The 20661-nt window shown below is 43.0% G+C and overlaps 2 protein-coding genes across 2 annotated transcripts; both read left to right on the top strand.

The window, feature by feature from the left end:
* Positions 1 to 399: 399 nt before the first annotated feature.
* On the top strand, positions 400 to 3099 carry rbm12 (RNA binding motif protein 12; the record flags this gene model as incomplete). The annotated part of the gene is made up of 1 exon (XM_079217672.1): positions 400 to 3099. One exon carries the CDS (start codon positions 400 to 402, stop codon positions 3097 to 3099), a length of 2700 nt encoding a protein of 899 aa, XP_079073798.1.
* A 6773-nt stretch (positions 3100 to 9872) lies between these two features.
* cpne1 (copine I) lies at positions 9873 to 20588 on the top strand (the record flags this gene model as incomplete). The annotated part of the gene is made up of 15 exons (XM_079218395.1): positions 9873 to 10001; positions 10119 to 10298; positions 12759 to 12833; positions 12940 to 13011; positions 13520 to 13603; positions 13800 to 13889; positions 13975 to 14070; positions 14156 to 14242; positions 15171 to 15230; positions 15429 to 15562; positions 16476 to 16530; positions 16667 to 16721; positions 17246 to 17379; positions 17466 to 17702; positions 18503 to 20588. The coding sequence occupies 15 exons, from the start codon at positions 9873 to 9875 to the stop codon at positions 18626 to 18628; spliced, it is 1614 nt and encodes a 537-aa protein (XP_079074521.1). The 3' UTR covers positions 18629 to 20588.
* Between the last annotated feature and the right edge of the window lie 73 nt (positions 20589 to 20661).

The raw sequence follows: 20661 nt of genomic DNA on the forward strand, positions 1-20661 counted from the left end.
AACAGTGGAGCTATGTTAATGCTTAAGATTGCTTCTGTTGGGGTTTAACAAAGGTCTTACTTGCAGCATAATCTCTTATGATCTGAAACAAGTTAATCAAACGTACTAAAGGCTGCAGATGGATGGAGACAGTTTCAGTTAGGCTCTCTTGCTAGTTTCCTGCTTGTTGTTCACCCCCAAACCCCTTCGAAATACCACTGGTTTCCAAATGTCAGGACCCAAAAATGTGTGTCAACTGAAATGTTAGCAGTGTTGGCTAAGCTTTTACTGACCATTGAAGTCAGATCTGAGTTACCTGAGGAAACATCTGGAAACCACTGGTCTCCCTTTTCTTTGCTCTTCATCTGACAGTAGTGTTGCTTTCTCCCCAGGTTGTAGGGCTGTTGTTTAGCAGTCAGTATGGCGGTAGTCATCAGGCTGCAGGGTCTGCCCATAATGGCCGGCACCATGGACATCAGACACTTCTTCTCTGGCCTCACCATTCCTGACGGGGGAGTGCACATCGTGGGGGGCGAGCATGGCGAAGCTTTCATTGTCTTCGCCACTGACGAAGACGCTCGGCTGGGGATGATGCGTACAGGCGGGTCCATCAAGGGCTCCAAAGTGTCGCTGTTGCTTAGCAGCAAGACAGAGATGCAGAACATGATTGAACTCAGCCGCCGCAGGTTTGAGGCTGGGGCGGGCGCGGTGGAGACGCCTACTCCTGTAGCAGGAAATGTTAATCGACAAGCAGGCAATGCCCCCATACCCACAGTGCAGCAAGGGGGAGGCGGGAGAAGCAGTGGCCATGGAAACCAAGGTTTTGTTAATACCCCAGTCTCAGCAAGCTCATCTCAGGAGCAGAGCCACAAGGCAGTGGTCAATGTGGTGCCCAGCTTCCCCAACAGTTACAGCTCCAACCCCTCAATCACCGCAGCTCTCGCATCACTTAATGCCGGCCCCCCACCCATTCCTCCACTTCCCAGCATGCCTTCCATGCCCCCAATGCCCACAATGCCCTCCATTCCAGTTCCTCCTCCAGTGTCCTCCCTTCCCCCCTTACCTACAGTCTCGCCCATGTCCCAAGGACTTCCAGTGAATCCTATGTCCCACCTCTCCCACATGTCCTCCATGCCTCCCTTCAACCCCTCCCTACCACCCCCAGGAGGAATGGGTTCAGGCCTCCCTCTTGGAAACCCCAACCCCATGCTGTTCAACCCTCTCTCCCCTCTCGCTTCTCTGGGCCTCCAGGCTCATATGAAGGCCGCCGCCGCTGCTGCTGCTGCTGCAGCGGCCGGAGCTGGAGTGGCCCATCCTGATGAGTTGTTTATCCTCCTGCAGAACCTCCCTTTCTCCTGCTCGGAGATGGAGGTCAGAGAGTTTTTTCGGGGTCTAGGGGTGGAAGGCGCTCGCCTGTTGAGGGACGGTCAGGGTCGGCCAACCGGCAGGGCTATGGTCAAGTTCTTCTCGCCACAGGACAGCTTTGAAGCTGTGAAAAGGGGAGGTGGCATGATGGGCCAAAGGTTCATTGAGATCACCCCGGGCTCTGAGCGGCAGTGGGCCAGCCTCAATGACGTCATGATAAGCCATGTTCCTCACAATAGCGGCAAAACGATTAACAGCAACGAGTCACAGGACCAGCATCATCGCCGTGGTAATGCCATGGCAGGAGGCCGGGAACAGCGAGGAAGGTCACGATCTCCCCACCGGCAGGAATTCTGTGTCTACCTGAAGGGCCTGCCCTATGAGGCTGACAAGAAACAGATAAAGGAGTTCTTTACTAATCTGTCCATCATGGAGGACAGCGTCTACATTGCATATGGGCCCAACGGACGAGCCACAGGAGAGGGCTTCCTTGAGTTCAGAGCAGAACAGGACTACAAGACTGCTCTGAGTGCTCACATGCAGTATATGGGCACCCGCTTCATCCAGGTCCACCCAATCAGCCGCAAGGGAATGATTGAAAAAATAGACAGCATTCGTAAACGTGAAGCATCACAGGGTGATGGCAAGAACCCGGATGGCTTGAAAGTTCCTAGGAACTGTGCCCACATCACCAACATCCCTTACAATGTCTCCAAGAAGGATGTCCGTGCCTTTCTGGAGGGTGTGGGACTTTATGAGGATACCCTTAAGGTTCTGACAGATGTCCATGGCAACGGTTTAGGGCAAGCTATCTTTCAGCTGAGGACAGAGGAAGATGCCCGCAAGGGTGAAAGACTTCACCGCCAAAAACTCAATGGCCGCGATGCCTTTGTCCACCTGGTGACCTTTGATCAGATGAAGGAAATTGAGAGGAATCCTCCTCCACAGAACAAGAGAGGCCAGCGTAACCAGAATCAGCAGAACCTAAATCAGAACCAGCACCAGCAATCCCAGTCCAGTCCCCAGCAACCTCAGATCAACCCATTTGCAGGGATTAGTGGAGAGGAATTTAACTTTCTCCGAAACACCATGGGGAACCTCAATAACGCCCCCTTTGTGACTCCATTCTCCGCTCCAGGGAATGGGCTTGCAGGTCCTCCTCCTCTCCCTCCTCTGGCAGGAGGGATGGGCGATGTGAATCTGGGCGTGGCGCCCCAACTAGTTGCTGGTCTTCCTGGGGCACCAATCATGGAGCCACCGGGCTTTCGACCCGGAGCAGCAGGAGGTGCTCCGTTCAGCCAGGATGGGCTGAGAGGGTTGGTGCCATTTGACAATATAAACAGAAAAGGAGGCGGAGGAGGACAGAACAGAGGGGGAGGGTCTAACAACAACCAAGGCCGTCCAGGGGGAGGAGCTACTGGTGGTCAGCAGGTGTTCACTCCGGGATCCGAAGGACTCCGTAACCAGCCAGCCCCTGGAGGATCTAACAATCCCAACAGTCAACGAGGTGCTCCTGGCCCGACCATTGTAAAGCTTCAGAACATGCCGTTCACTGTCACCGTGGACGAGATCATGGACTTCTTCTATGGCTACCAAGTGCTGCCAGGCTCCGTCTGCCTGCAGTTCAGTGAGAAAGGCCTGCCGACAGGCGAGGCCATGGTGGCGTTCCAAAACCACGAGGAGGCCGCTGCTGCTGTTATGGACCTCAATGACCGACCTATTGGAGCACGCAAAGTTAAGATAAGCCTGGGTTAAAGCCCGGCCTAGAACAGACAATGCAATGCTGGATCAACCATCCAGGTGAAACAAAGCCAACCTAAATCATGCAGGATTATGGAGTCAAACTCAACTACAGCTCAGTTTAGACCTGTCCCTGCCGGTGATTGTCAATAACTGAAGCTCCTCCCCCTGTGTGTAGATAAGGACAGGTAAGCGGCTCCCCCCTCCCCCCACAAGGTGCCCAGTGGGAAGACTCTGATCCAGACTTTGCTCTTCTCTGCAGCTCGACCACTGACTCTTGTAGAACAAACTATGTTGATGTCGATAGGATTTTGGTCCTTTCTTACCTTGTTCCCAATGCAGTCATGTCCAGAGTCGACTCACTGAAGATATTCATCTGTTCTGTTACGGTAACATGATCATAATGAGGTTGACGGACATTGTTTGTTGCTGTATGCGTGCACACGTGGTTCAAAATGTAAATGCTCCTTTTCTATGGTAATATCTTAACATGTTTCTTGCTGTCGTAAAATGGTGATGAAAAGCCACAGTATGTTGCTATGATAGAATGTTTATGCTCTGTTGATATGGTCAAATGTGGTGCAATGGTAATATCTTCACATGCTCTGTTGCTACGTTAAAATCTTCACATGCTCTGTTGCTACGTTAAAATCTTCACATGCGCTCTTGCTATGGTAAACCATGCTGTAGATGAAAAGCTTTACTACCACAGTGTGTGGTTCTCTTGCTATGATAAAATCGTCACATGCTCTGTTGCTATCGTAAAATTATGATTAAAAGCTATGTTGTTGGGTCAAATGTTGCTCTGGTGAAATGTTGACATGCCCCGTTGCTTTGGTACAAAAGTATACCAACATCAATTCTGTTGGTTTGGTGAAATGTTGACCGAATTCTTGACTTGCGACTCTGCTCTGTTGTTATATAGAGGATGTGGGACAGATTGCTGACATGTTTTGATTTGTAAATAAGTACTTTTGGCCGCTGAATCCTTTTTCTCTGTCCCGTTCTCTGATGTTGCTGTGTTTGATGAATGCCACCTTCTCACCCTCCCTTTCTGCAGTGCACATTCAACAGGCGTTTAGACTGTTGAGTGCTGAGATGAAATCTGTAGAGATTTTTATAGTTTGGTAGCTTTTTGTTGTATGTATGTTTTGGATGTTTCCACCTCAAAGAAATTTTTTGTTTCTATTGTCAGTGTGAACAAAGTTGTATGATCGTATAACATACATGATGTGGAGTCTCCTTTGCTTTGGCTAATAAAAGGACGTTCCTGATACTCACCTGCGATCAGCTCTCTCTGATTGTCTGCTCTTCACTGTCTGATGGAAACTTATCTCATTAATGGATTCATTGGAGTTAATTACATTTCTTTATGTTGTAAAACTTGAATGGAAGTCTGCGTTGGCTTTGTTTGGAATACAGATGACCTCATCGACAGCCTCAATGCTATAATAAGGTACATAAAACTACTCATAAATATTCAGCATGATACAGCTAAGAGCTGCTGGGTTGCTAATTTGTGTTTTTTTAGATCCCCTGCGGTAACGGTAGAATGTGTTTAAACTTAAATATTTTTCAGAATTTGCCCCCACTTGTGTTGCGCAGAAATGTGAATCGAAGGCCTTAATGTGAAAAGTATTGTGAAGTAATGCAGAAGTACTGCAAGTGAACGTAAAACTACCTTGCTGTGACCTTCAGGGGGTTCTGTTCTGATCAAATGAATCAGCTAATTTCCTCAAAGGGCCCACATATTAAAGAGAAACTATTGCTAAACTATTACATTATTTCAACATTGATGGCCTAAATTGTATTAGCCAACGCAGCGGCTCTCAGCTTTTGTGATGTGCTTCATGCTGCAGATTTAGACTAAAGCCTCAGATATTCAAGTGCAGTCCACACATGCAGTCACATATACATGTTGCACTGAACCTAACAAGCAGGAGGCATCAGTTGAAGTAGTTTTGTCTGCTTCTTACGGTTAGTGGTTAAATTCAAAATAGTAATAAGAATGTTAAACTGCTTGTGCATGCAGTCTTGCAGTTTGTGTGTGTGTGTGAGAAATAAATGAATAAACAGGCTTTAATAAAGTAAACTGAAATCCTGTCTAGACAAATGGTTGTTGGTAAAGCTCATGTGTTGTGGACCTGGTGTGCGGAGAATATGCATTGGAGTAAAAAGAAAAATCCTGACGAATTGGCTTGTGGATGGAGGACGTACGTCTGAACAGTGTCTGTGTGGGTGGGTTGGGTATGATGTACTGACACTGAGCTATGAAGCATTACATTGCCCCTCCCCCCTCTCTGACTGTTCAATAGACAAACAGGACTTGCAGGTGAGTAACGGATGCATAGATGCTCCATTTGAAAAACATAAGGAATGACTTGATACACTATTGTCATAGATGGATAGATTATTGTCCTTTGCATGGAAATGTGTTTTTTCACAGTCTACAATTTTAGATTCACATTGAATGACCAAAGAGGATAAATCTTATATGATTTACATGATTTAATAGATGATATGATATCATTAGGTGCTAGGAGGGGGCCTCTAGGTGGCAGGTTGTGGTTTGGAGATAGTGTTTGGATAGTAAATGGTGGCCTGTAAACGAGTGTTTAGATAGATGGTGGCCTGTAGATGGTCGCTTTAAGATAATATATGGTGGTCTACTGATGGTAAATGGTTGCATGCTGATGATAACAAAGATAATAGTTGATAGTAGATAGTGACCTGCAGATGGTTGAGTTTAGATGATAGATGATGGCCTGTAAGGGGTAGCTGGTGGCGTTTAGTTGATAGATGATGGCCTGTAGCGGTAGGTGGTGGCATTTAGTTGATAGATGATGGCCTGTAAGGGGTAGGTGGTGGCGTTTAGATGATAAATGATTGCCTGTAAGGGGTAGGTGGTGGCGTTTAGTTGATAGATGATGGCCTGTAGGGGTAGGTGGTGGCGTTTAGATGATAAATGATTGCCTGTAAGGGGTAGGTGGTGGCGTTTAGTTGATAGATGATGGCCTGTAGCGGTAGGTGGTGGCGTTTAGTTGATAGATGAAGTCCTGTAAGGGGTAGGTGGTGGCGTTTAGTTGATAGATGATGGCCTGTAGGGGTAGGTGGTGGCGTTTAGATGATAAATGATGGCCTGTAGCGGTAGGTGGTGGCGTTTAGATGATAAATTATGGCCTGTAAGGGGTAGGTGGTGGACTGCAGAGGGTAGATGTTGGCCTCACACATGGTCGGGGTGACCTGTATAGGGGGTATGTGGTAGACTGGGTTAATCTTTGGATAATAGATGGTGGACTATAGATGTTAGTATTTAGATAATAGGGGTGAACTTGTGGGTAGTATATGGTGATCTGTAGATTGTAGAGGGAGGCATCAAGGGTTTGAGGTATTTTAAAGCAATTCTTGAAAAGTAATAGACCTTTTGAAACGGTTCTCCTCGCCATAGTTTTCGTGGTGGTCCTGGTTTGAGCACTCGCTCAGGCCAGACCTGTAGTTTGGGTAATGAACTAAATTCTAATTCCAGTATCACAAACGGCATCTTGTGTGTCAGCTTGTTTCAGCGCTTCATTTAAGCTGTGCAATGTTACGAGCAGTTTTTTCCAGGGAGGTGACTCGTTAGCGGATGAGAAACATGATGATGTGTGAATGTGATTTACAGGGTTTAACGGAACATTATGGTTCTGTACATGGTGCCCTTTCTCTTTCTCAGGACTGTTTGTTGTGTCTTGGTCTTTCCTGTTCTGTTTCTCATCAGTGATGTGACGCTCTGCTGCCTTTTCTGACTCCATGGTGGTTCTACTGCAAAGGATGAATAAAGTGAAACTGTATTGTTCTCTGTGATGAAGTTCGATCAGGCTGTTTTACTGCTCCATTATACTTTTGAAATGTTTCTTTTTTGTCTCTGACCATCTCAGTACAGTTTCAGACACTTGAGTGCTTCAGCAACAGTACTTCCGGCTTTAGTATCTGCCCTTCAACATAAAAGCACATCAATGTACCTTTTAACCAGTCCTGAAATTGTTGTCCTGAAATCCTGACTAAGAGACCACTTAATAACATTTTCAGGAGATTATGTCATAGTCTTCATCCAAAGAGGTTATTGTCAATTGTCATCACGCCCATATATCACCACTTGTTATCATGTTGAGCAAACTCCTATGAAAATGAAAGCACAGATTAAAACTGGTCCCATCAAAATAAGTAATGATGGTGATTACTGGAGGAATAGATTACTCTTAGTTTAATTCACCAGTATCATAATGTTGTCATTGTTCAAAATGACAAAAGATTGAAAACGCGCATCTAGGACTAGTTAGTATTATTGCATTAACCTTTTATTTATTAAACAAAGTGTATTATTTGACTGGATTATATTATTTAGCCTTAAATAACGTTTGGACTGGAAAGAGCAATCTCAGTTTTACAAGATATCAATGAAGGACTGGAGGGACCATTGGCTTTAATAAAGGCACTTTAAAAAGCAGCCGGTCTGATCCTACTTACTTTGGACCATTTATTTTCTTTATTTTGTGCTATTCTTTTTGTGTTACTGGCTTTGTGGAAGAAGAGCAGGGATTTCTGTCCCAAATGCCTCTCCTTCTGAGGTGCATGGAGGGGGAATAACAACAATGAAGTTGTTTATACTAGAAGTGTTGCTGGAGTTTTTAAACCTCTTCTTATTGGTTTTGTGGCAACTTGCGACATATTTCAGAAGTTAATGAAATAACGTGCAGCCTTTATTAACCTGTGTTGTCTGTCAAAAAGGAGCAAAGCCAATCCTGCTGTATGGGAAGATTTTAAATGTGTCGCTTTTATTTTGAAGGAGTTTGGTCGGAAGTAACTCTAGCGAGTAACAGACTGAACCCAGAGGGCGTGACTGACACTCATTTTATCCAATCAGGACGCGGCTTTGTAGCTGCCTGTCCAATCAGAGCGCGGCATGTCTGTGTGCCGCTCCCTGCTCGCTTAACCCGCTGAACGGAAACAAACAGCCCTTTTCTGCCGCAGTTGCAGCTCAAATACAAACTCCAGCTGAGGTGACTAGTTTGTAAGAAGTCTCACAGAGTGGTCAGGTAACGGTGCGTGTTCTCTCAGGTGTGTTTACTCTGACTGAAAAGGGCTCATTTCTTGTTCCGGGACTGAGTGAGTAACGTTTGTTTGTCCGCCGCCCTGGTGTTTGTTTCTGTGGTCTGGAGAAGATCAAATATAGCGGCTCTGATAAGGTGATTTACTAAGTTTATATAGACACAAAGCCGTGTGTGTGTGTGTGTGTGTCTGAGAGAGGGAGTTTGAACAATCTGTACTGGTTTAACTGGCTTACTGTTTTCCGGGTTTTACAGCCTCAGATAATCGCCACCTCTGTTCAGTCTCATACGCGTGTTGCCTTCAGGTGCTGCTCGCTCGGTTCGTGTTGCCTTCAGGTGCTGCTCTCTCTCTTCATTGAGTTACTTTGAGTGCTTCAACGTTTATTTTTGGCCAGTAAGTAAATAGTCCGGGTTTCTTAGCAGAGGTTTGGGTTAATGCACATCATTAAAACTGTGTTCAGGCTTACTGAAGTATTTGAGTCATTTCCTTTAATAAAAGTAACAATACCAGGCTATTTGAATATTCATATCAAGTAACACTAACTTTGTAATGCACTCAGATTAATTGTTCCCTCAGTATAAGAATATTGGCAACAAAATGCACTTAAAAATGGTCAAAAGTAAAAGCTCTTATATACGCAGAATAGCCCATTCATGATCAATTTTTAGTGCTTAATTTATTTATCTGCATCACATACTATTCGTTTATTTTGTAAACGGATCACATTTTCTGGAAGTAAAGTATCTTGATCTGACGAGTAACTATAACTTCTATCAACGTAGTGGAGGAAAAAGTAAAACATTTCCTTGTGAAATGTAGTCGATGTATACAATACTAATACAATTCAAGTCTAGAACAAGCATCTCAAAGCTCTACATTATTCTTTTTCCAAACAGATTCTGTATTTTCCATCACTTCTGGCTGGATATTTAGCTTGTTTCTCAGTGAGTGAGAGTTTATTTATTATCTTAACCCGTCCCGGTTTATGACTGCTGTTGGAGGACGGGCCGCCTCCTTTGCATCTGGCAAAGATACACTTGTTGAGTCACAGTTATACCTCGATGAAGTGTCACAGAGAGCTTGTGACGCACCATAAAGTGAGATACATTTCATGTGAAGGAAGAGGATAAGTAGATCGCAGTGAGAGAAAACTGTCGGCAGAATTTCTAGCTCACGACAAACTGTTTGAGAGTAAATGACATGAATTGTTTTAGTGCAGATTAAAGTTTGAAGAATCCTAAACTGTTTGGATTCAGTGTTGAGACTGGAGAGACGGTCTGTAGTTGTCGTTCTTGGTTTATAGGTGTGTTCTTTATTTGTGGTGTAGAGTAGGGCTACAACCAATGATTATTGTCATTATCACGCAATCTACCTTTTCTTCTCTTGATCTGTTGATTAATTGTTTACTCTACGTTGACCTCAGTTCCCTTAATCCCAAGTCGATGTCTTCCCACTGCTCGTTTTGTCTCTCAAGAGTCCAACAAAACACTCAAAGATGTTCATTTTACGGTCGCATAACGCAAAGAAAAGCCGCAAATGCTCACAACCGGGTCTGGAACAAGGAAATGTTGCAATTATGTTTGATAATGTGATTTCTGCTTGACGAGTGACAATCGATTCATCAAATGTCAAAATAGTTGCTGATTTTAATCTGACTGTTGCGTTGAGTCCTGACCCGAGGTCTCTCTCTGTCCCCTCAGATGGCGGACTGTGTCACTAAAGTGGAGCTGAGCATCTCCTGCACCGACCTGCTGGATAAAGATGTCGGTTCAAAGTCGGATCCTTTGTGTGTGCTGCTGCAGAGCTCCGGAAAGGACAGCTGGACCGAGGTAACCTACAGGATGCATGAGCCTTTTGAATGACTTGTTTTCGTCTGTAGTTGATTTTACAAATTAAACAACCCTCTCTCTCTGTGTCTCTGTCTGTGTTCGTCTGTCTCCCGCCAGCTGGCTCGTACGGAGCGCATGAAGAACTCCTCCAGTCCGTCCTTCAGTCAGCGTCTCAGACTGGATTACCACTTTGAGTCGGTGCAGAACCTGAAGCTGGGGGTCTACGATATCGACAACTCCAGCTCTGACCTCGGCGACGATGACTACCTGGGAGGGGTGGAGCTAACACTGGGACAGGTACACACTCGCACCAGACACACTCACACCCGACTCTCTAGAAGCGCCTTTCTTTCCCCATTGTCTCTGGTTCAGTGGGAAAAGATGAGTAAACTCTTCAGGCTGTACTGGAGCTTTTTTGATTGTTAAACTTTTAAAATGTGCCACTGTGTGTGTGTGTGTGTATATATATATATATATTAATTAATTACACTGGTTGGCAGATGCTGACTATGTTTACATGCACACTAATATTCCACTATTATTCTGAAATTAATACCGGCCATCTAAACGGCATATTCCGTTTGGATATTCTGAGTTACACCTTATTCAGAGTGTTGTGGTGACCCACATACGGACTGTGAGAGACATTCACCTAAGGGCTACTGTGTCTTTAAGAGCTGGTGGGGTTTCCGGGGTCGGGGTTGGTTTGTTGGGGTTGGTTTCCGGGAAAGCGTGGGGGTTTTCCGCTGCCGCTATAGTACTGCACAAGTATTGTACATTTGATGTGGAGCTTGAGTAAACTATCTCGACTGCAACTACGCCTACTGTCTCGCTGTTTCCCAACTCTACAGTGTCATGTTTTCTGATAAAGAAATGTGCTGATGCGACTCTGGTTTTAGGAGCATTCTTTGGACAGTAGTATAAAGTGTGTTTTCACACGGTTTGCACAGATGCTTTCTCAAAAGAAAAGCTCATGTTTCAGGTGTGAAGGAGAAACACACCTTCTTCTAAACATTATGAACGACTGGGATATCAACGGCTTTAGCCGTAGGACCACGTCATGGGGCGTTTTATGTTTCCCACAGTATTCACGGCTGCTAAACACGAATATGAATGGAATATAAATGTTTATTAGCTAATTAGCTATGTATTCAGCTTAGGAGGAATGTAGTAACCAGAATATTATGTGCATGCAAATGTAGCCGCTGTTAGTTTTTGTGTGGATGGCGCCTCTTTGATCCAGCAGGAAATATCATAACAACTTTCCAGTGATACATTTTCACTTGGAAATCCTAAATCTGACAAACACACAACTTCACCTTCAACATTTTCACATTTTTAGTTTTTCAGAAAGATCAGTAAAACTGAATAATTCCTGAAACAAGCTGATTTTCTTTTGTAAACAAGTGAAACCGTCTCAACCCATTAGTAAGATAATTAATTTGTTTTAATAAAATATTGAAGGAGTCATTAAGAGATTAGATCATTACGTAACGGTTGAAGCTAACGACTAAACTTTTTTTTAACTGATAAAATATCAGAAAACATTAATAAATGCGTTCTACCAAGAAATCCAGAATCCCAAAATATTGAGTTTGTAATAATGAGCCAGAAAAGCAGCAAATCCTCACATTTGGGAATTATTCTCTTTTTGCTTGAAAAATGACTGAAACTATTCATCGATTATCAAAACAATTACCAATACATTTTTCAATTAATTGATGTAATTGTTTCAGCTCTTCAATGTGGAGGAGAGATTGTGTTGCAGTGTTTGTTGTGTCCAGTAGAGTGTGAGCGCCCTCTAGAGGTCACATGCACTCATGACCTCTGTCTCTCTGCTCGCAGCTCATTGGCTGTTTTTTTAAATGAAAGTCATCATGTCACACAGGTTGTTTGTGTCACAGTAGCGGATGAAAAAAGAGACAAAACTGATGCTGCAGGTCGAGGCAGTAAAACTGAGAATGATTTTCAGTGTTTTACATGAAATCATAATGAACTGATCCTTCAATATTGTTTGTTTACGGAGCTGTAACTGAAGAAGCCGAATCATTTCTTAAGCTTCACAGCTTTCACCGTGATTTGTTGATTCAGGTGTCAGTCGACATTTTGTGTGAAACTACCCAATGAACACTCAGGAAATCCCTGGACCCACCCACATACGCTGCAAAGATACACTGGTTTTTATTCAGACAGACAACACACTACCACCTGAAGAAAAAAAAACTGTGTACTAAAAAATCAACACTGGCCACAGGGAGATGTTCTGAAAACTGTTCTTGAAAAAATGAAACTCAAACATGCACATTGTAAATAGTTTGTTTTTCTATAGAACATATTTTGACTCAAATATATAGTAAATATTTTGTTTGAAAACCAAAACTGTTGTAATATTAGGGTTTCTGTGACCTCCATCAGGGTCAATGTGGCTCAGCTGTGAGAGCAAAAGCGCTGCCAGGTGTGGCAAGAAATAGAATAACGTACAAATGTATTCAGGGATTGCGTTTGTTGGTTCGGTGTAGTTTCAATAAGTTATTTAAAAAAATATAAATATATTTGCACTGTTAAAAAGTAATAGAAAAATGTATAGAAAAACAGCTGGTTGCCTTTTTTATGACAAATAGGTTATGAATGTAAAAAATATTGCCAAATTGAGTTTGAGACCCCTGGTGTAAAGGAAGTGCATATCATTCAGAGCTCTACAGTTGCTGCCGTCACCACAGTGCTGATACGAAGACAAACCTCCTCTGTGAATTTCAGATAGTTTCCAGTAAAACCTTGACCAGACCTCTGCAGCTGAAGAAAGGCAAACCTGCAGGGAAAGGAAGCATCACTGTATGTACTGTAACTTTTATATATACTGTATATATATTTATATCACCAGACTATCATTAAACCAATATTCATATTATTGTGACTTAAGTGACTTGTGTGTTTGTAGATCACAGCAGAGGAGATAAAGGACAAAAGAGCCATTCAGTTGGAGTTCGAGGCTAAAAACCTGGACAAGAAGGTAACGTTGCTCCTCGTTCACTCTCCACTTTTATGCACCGTCTTCTTCGTCTATGTTGCTCTTCATCTTTCTCATCTTCGTCTGTAGATCCATCACAAAGTGTGTGTAAAGGCCTTCCTTAGTTCTCAGTAATTAGCTAAATCTGACTGTACCATTAGGAATGTCTTAAGAAGAAAGTGATGTGTAAATCAGTTGCTAGGTAACTTCTGTAGCGCCCTCCAATCAAAAGCAACGTCAACAAGAAGTCACTTCATTCTGAGCTTTAGTTTAACTTCCAGTTATATTGAGGCAAAATATGTATTATACATGTTTTAAATACATCTGTATATATTTTAGAGCTCTGTCATTTGGTTCAGTCAACAGTGTCTCCTGCAGTTGATGGGTGGAAATATTTCATAACAAGAACCTTAGAATTAGGAAATTTGGGCTAAAACCAGAATGTAATCCGTTACTTAAGTTACTTTACGCCCTGAATGAGACGGCAGCACGTTGTCTTTTCTCTGTCCAGGATACGTTTGGAAAGTCTGATCCGTTCCTGGAGTTTTTTAAGAAGGGAGACGATGGAAAGTGGCAGCTGGTCCACAGAACAGAGGTACACACACACACACACACACACACACACACACAGTCGTTTGTCCAACCTACTCTGAGCTATCGTTGCTAATTTAGTCATGAATATTTCTTATATACTTTCAAGGTGTAAAATAATAACTGATCTAATTGAAGAGGACTCAGACACACACAGGGGATGACGTCATTGTGATGAAGATGATGGTGTTTGTCTGTAGGTGGTGAAGAACAATCTGAGTCCCACCTGGAAGAAGTTCTCTGTTCCCCTGCAGACGTTCTGCTGCAGCGACCTTGACAGACCGCTGAAGGTTCAACCAATCACAATCCACCTTCAGTCATAACAGCCAATAATATCTTCATCAGTTTACATGAAATCTCCTCCTCCCTCTGCAGGTCGATTGCTCTGATTATGACAGTGATGGAACTCACGACCTGATTGGCTCTTTCACCACTAAAGTGTCCGAGCTGCAGAAAGCTGGAAGTTCAGCGGTGAGTTCACCGACTAAATAAAACATTTCACGTCTTTCTATTGGCCGACCGGAGGTCATAAACTGTCCGGTGTGTTGTCCTCCAGCTGTCCTTCGACTGCATCCACCCCGACAAACAGAAGAAGAAGAAGAGCTACAAGAACTCTGGAGTCGTCACTTTGAAGAGCTGCAAGGTAGAAACCACGTTACCCAGAGTTCTCTGCTTTGTAAACCGTAAAGCTTGATCTATCTTTATCACCTGTAACCTGAACGGAGCCGTCTGATTGGCTCTGAGGCGCATACAGGAAGTTTATATGCATTGATTTTTACTTCCTCCATTCACCACAGCTCTAATGTACCATCTTAGATGTCTTTTAATATTTTAACAACGTATAGATGGCTGCATGTAGAGATCATATTCACTAAGAGAAACAGAGAAAACAGGAAGTAGCTCTTTAAAAAGAGACCACATTTATATTTATCCACTCATGGGTCTTGAAGTAGATACCACAGGGAAGAAATACTGTTACATGTACAAGTCCTGCAATAAATACATGTTTACTAATGGCAATGTACAAAAGTATGAGCATCAACATGTATTTAAAGTATTAAAAGTAAAAGTGCAATTCAGAATTATATATTTAAGATATTACTGGATTATAATTAAAGGTGTTAATGTGTTCATCACTTAAGTGTTGCAGCTGATGAATGTGAAGCTAATTTAAATTACTTTATATATTGCTGGGTTTGCTTGGCCTATAATAGTAATAAGAATAAGTTCTTTTACAATTTGTATTATTTATCTAAATCTATAAATGAGCTAAAGCTGTAATATAGATGGACATGTCTCTGAAATGTAGTGGAGTAGAAATATAAAGTAGCATAAAATAGAAATACTCAAGTAAATTACAAGTACTGCAAAACTACTTGAGTAGTACGATTGGAATTATTGTACTTAATTACATTCCACCACTCGGATGTTGTTGATGCGTCTGTTAACTCCTCTGGTGTGAGATGAACATGTGCAGGACTCTGGCTTGTGAGTCTCGGTCTGTTCTGTTTTCCTCTGATTTTAATATTATTGTATTTTATGATGTATTTTACTCCCCTGTGTGTTTGCAGCTGCTGACCCAGCACTCCTTCCTGGACTATGTGATGGGCGGCTGCCAGATCAACTTCACCGTACGTCGACATCAATCAACACACACACATTTTAACGGCTTTATTTTAACACACCAATCACATTCAAGTTCGTGATCGACATGATTGATCTCTGGATGCTTAATAACCTCTTAATTGATCTTTTGAAAGCACTTGACAAACGGTTTGATTAAATTAACATGTATTTGAATCATTCATGAATGAATTAATGTTTTGTAGGTGGGGGTCGACTTCACCGGCTCTAATGGAGACCCTCGCTCGCCCAACTCTCTCCACTACATGAGTCCAGACGGGTTGAACCAGTACCTGTCGGCTCTGTGGTCTGTGGGTCACGTGGTGCAGGACTACGACACGTTAGTACACACAACCTACACCTGGAAAACTACACCTTCAAAAGTATGCACAGAACCCTCAACCATGAATACACAAGGCCTACACCTATAACCCTAAACCCCACACCTGAACTGTATTCCTAAACCCTACATCCTAAATCCTGCACTCTAAACTTTATATCGTACATCCTAAACCCTATAACCCTAAACCCCACACCTGAACTGTATTCCTGCACCCTAAACCCTGCATCCTAAACCCTGCATCCTAAACCCTGCATCCTAAACCCTAAACCCTACATCCTAAACCCTAAACCCTATATCCTACATCCTAACCCCACACCTGAACTGTATTCCTACACCCTAAACCCTGCATCCTAAACCCTATATCCTACATCCTAAACCCTATAACCCTAAACCCCACACCTGAACTGTACACCCTAAACCCTGTACCCTAAACCCTAAACCCTATATCCTACATCCTAGCCCCACACCTAAACTGTATTCCTACTCCCTAAACCCTATATCCTCCATCCTAAACCCCACATGCTCCTTAACACTAAACCCTTACAACCTACATTTAAATCCTATTCTACACCCTTCACTCTACTTCGGACGTCCTAAAATGTACATTAACAACAATAACCTTACACCCTGCACCCTAAATCCTTAACTCTAAATCCTCTTCCCTACATTCTACACCCTGAATCCTTCAACCTACAACCTAAGCCATATATGTTAAACTCTCGCTCTACACCCTAAAACCTTAACTCTACATTTTACATCCCTAAATCTTACATCCTAAATCCTGCACCCCCACATGCCACCACCTACACCCTAAACCCTAAAGCCCACATCCTGAACCAGAAACTCTCAATCCTCGTGCAGTAAAGTGTTTTTATTTATGACTGTAACATAGTTTTTGTTCCTGTTTCAGGGATAAACTCTTCCCAGCATTCGGTTTTGGGGCCAAACTGCCTCCAGACTACCAGGTCAGCTCTCCAACAAACCAATCACAGCGCAGCATTCTAGTTTCACGATCTGTTAAAATCTGAAAGTTTTCTAAGCGACTGATCAGAGAACAGCTGGTGGATTGTTTATTGAATCATTGTGTTGTTGATCTTGCAGGCGGCAAACCACGAGTTCGCCCTCAACTTCAACCCCACTAACCCCTACTGCCAAGGTATTCACTCACTCACTCACTATCCTAATTCTAAAGTTAAAGTACTCTTTCTGAAGAAAAGGGCAACTGAGCCGGAGATATTATTATATATGACACCAATACTGAGGTATTCATGTGTAACTCGCATTTTATTATTGTTGCCAGTCCAGATGGAGCTAGTTTTGTCTACTTAGGTTGGGAACCTTTGGGCTAAAATACTAACTAAGGGCCAAGATGGGGAATTGTGAGTTGGTTAACAGAGGAAAAAACTAATATGTATTTATTTTTTTGAACTTTTCGCTAATCTTCTTTTATTGGGAAATAATAGAACTCTCATTTTTAAAGCCTGTTTTCTCTGTTTCCATGTTCGCCTGCTTTGTTTCAGCTGCTCAGCATGTATGAAATATTTCCATCTCTTTTAAGCTGCTCTCTGTGTGTGTGTGTGTGTGTGTGTGTGTGTGTGTGTGTGTGTGTGTGTGTGTGTGTGTGTGTGTGTGTGTGTGTGTGTGTGTGTGTGTGTGTGTGTGTGTGTGTGTGTGTGTTAGGCATTGCGGGGATCATTGAGGCCTACAGGATGGTGATGCCTCAGCTGAGACTCTCTGGACCCACAAACTTCTCCCCCCTCATCACTCAAGTCGCCTCCATCGCCGCCCAAGCCGCGCAGAGCAACAGCGCTTCTGTGAGGACACACACCAAAACACACACAACATTTAAACCAAACACACACACACTCACACACTCACCCATGTCTTTATCTCTCTGCAGCAATACTTTGTCCTCCTCATCCTCACCGACGGGGCGATCACCGACTTCGATCAGACGCGGGACGCCATCGTCCGGGCGTCGCGGCTGCCGCTGTCAATCATCATCGTGGGGATCGGGCCGGCGGACTTTAAGGCCATGGAGCTCCTGGATGGAGACGACGGCGTGCTGAGGTCGACCGTGGGGGAAGCCGTCGCCAGAGACATCGTCCAGTTCGTCCCGTACAGGCAGTTCAAAGATGTAAGTGTGTGTGTGTGTGTGTGTGTGAGAGAGAGACACACAATGATCCCCTTCCTAAATGTAATGAGTTCTTCTTTTGGCCCAAACTACTGAGCCAGTAGTTTTTCTGTAATCCTGCCAACAAACCAAACCAAAAACGTAACAATAAAAAAAAAAAAATCTGAAAGAAGAGAAATCAAGAATAAGATCAAATAGACAGAAGATAACCATTTATGTTATAAAAGTTTTAAATGTTGCCGTGCAATTTTAAGTTCATTTTTTATTTATTTTTTACATGAACATATGTCAGAGTTGTAAACGCCTAAAGAGTGAACACACTCCAGTGCAAATATACGCAAAGTGAAGGATTCACAGAGGAGAATACACACAGGACAGGATTTATCATCCCGATGACCTAAACCAGAGGAACTAAACTAGTCACCTTTTTGCGTTTACAGAGTGAAATGCAGATTTAAAAAACTAAGACATGCTGTTGCTTTTTGTTTTCACCGTAGAGACTTTGGAGTTGGATGAGTTGCTGAAGACTCATTTGAGCTTCAGATAAACTTTGGAATACATTTTTGCTCAAAGCAAAGGACTGGATATTTTCGCTTCATCACTTATATTGGAAGTGCATAAAGAAACGACTACATGAGGAATGATGGTTTTAAGACGGTCTGAACAGACCTGTTCTTTGATGGCTTACATTCTTTTACATTTTCTCTCTCTCTCTCTCTCTCTCTCTCTCTCTCTCTCTCTCTCTCTCTCTCTCTCTCTCTCTCTCTCTCTCTCTCTCTCTCTCTCTCTCCTCCCTCCCTCAGGCTCCACAGGCGTCTCTGGCTCAGTCTGTCCTCGGTGAGGTTCCCAACCAGCTGGTCTCTTATTTCAAGATGAGAGGCCTGGAACCACCTAAGTCAGCAGCAGCTCCAGCAGCACCCAAGTCCTAAACCTGCACCCACAAAGCCTACGCACCACCCCAGCACTCCCTAAGCCCACCCTTGAAGCTGAAGGCCCACCCTCATCTCATTCCAGGATCAGACCACTCGCCAAGGCGACCACCCTTCAGGGGACCAACCTGATGTGTTGCTAGAAATCTCAGCCAATCACAAAGCAGCATTTAGCTGTCAGCCAATCAGAATGCCATGGGCAACCTCCACAGATTATTTTTTTATAATCGCTTTGTTTTCTTATATTTCTCTATAACGAGTGGAATGATAATAATATAGTATAGATGATTTCTAATCGATTCCTTCTGCTGCTTCCACACTAACTATGCAGAACACATGTTAATTGCTAACATGTGTTTATTAATCACAGAGCCACACGCACACACACAGAAAAGGTGTCGGACATTTTCTGGCTCCATATTCGGTCTATTCTGCCATAATAACAGAAAAGGTCGATGATCTCCTGAGAGCTGATCTTTGTATGTGTGGAGGCAAACTGGGGTTTTGCCCGTTCTCTTTCATGCAGTCATACCATCTAGTGGACATTAGAGGAACTGCAGGTAACCCAACATTAGCACTTCCACGTTACCATGTCGACACTGTGTGTGTGTGTGTGTGTGTGTGTGTGTGTGTGTGTGTGTGTGTGTGTGTGGCTCTAATTAGCTTTATTGATCAGGTATTTTTTACTTCGCACTTTTCTCTTGCACTACATGCTGGAATATTGTATCATGAATGATATTATATACTCTTTATCATAGCTTTAATACTGTTGCCTTAACATAAAACTTTACTACGGCCTTATGTAGTATTTAGCGTCGCCTGTGTGACCTTCGCACTTCGGTGTTTCCAGACCGTTCCGGCACGACTCTCAGTGGTTTATTGATGCCGCCATCTTGGCTCACCGTCGAGCCGGGTTCAAGAACCTGCGTTTCCCAAACGCCAAACACCAAACTTGATCACCTATCAGTATTACACACAGGTCATCTGCAATTAATCGACTATCCCGAATCAAACGGCTGCTTGATGTCGTGTACTCACGCCGAAGGTTCATTCTGACAGCGTACGCTGGCGGTTGTGCATATTTAAAGCGTCACACTGAGAGTCTGTCTGAACATCCGCTCTTATTTCTTTTCCAAAGACTGTCTTCTGAATGCTGGAATGACCCGAACACACACAAGCTTATTGTCAAAATGTGTCAAATCTCATGTTTACTGCAACAGAGCCAGAGTTTATGTTACATTGCTTATTAAAGAGTTATTGCCAACACTTCTTCTGCACTTCACAATCACTTAGAATGAACTTAAAATCACTTTTTTTAACCACTTATATCACCACCACTTTTTGTGTGGATGTTCTCTTTAAGGGTCCATTTTATTGAAGCGCTGAGTTTTGTTTAAAATTTAGCCAAGAGGTTTATTCATTTTTGGGAACAAAATAACAATTGAAAGCTCTTGAAGATTATTTTGTGGAACACATCAGTGGTGTAATTTTAATTGAAGCGGTGTTTTATGTACCCGGCACACAAATATTCACAAATATTGTTTAGAAGTGTTCGAATGGGAGAATCTTCTGCCAATTATCAAAACAAATCATTATAGAAATCTGATCTGAGTTCAGCTGAACATGCTGTATTGTCACTGCAACCCTGACTGCATGGTCACATGGTGCTGTGATGTCATCAAGCCACGTTTCTAAAAGCTTCCATCACCAAGAGAAGATGCTGCCTCAGCTTGTCTTCATAAAGAACTACCCCTCCCATAATGCTTTGCTGCACAGCGCTGCCTTGCTCGCTGTGATGAAACAGCTTTTATCTTCTTTACTCAGTTTGTTAAAGTGATCCACACCATCATGTGACCACTGCTCACTTAACTAACTGCTATTAAATTACCAGTATAACCAGTAACACCATGTCTGTATGAATGTACCTGTTGGAATACGACAATAAAGACAACTTTGGGAAAGAAAACAAAATGTTTTACTGTGATTACTAAATATTGTATTTTTTACTCCACTACATTTATCGATATATATCT

This window comes from Taurulus bubalis (genome assembly GCF_910589615.1).
Source record: "Taurulus bubalis genome assembly, chromosome: 5".
In the NCBI taxonomy this organism is placed as follows: domain Eukaryota; kingdom Metazoa; phylum Chordata; class Actinopteri; order Perciformes; family Cottidae; genus Taurulus; species Taurulus bubalis.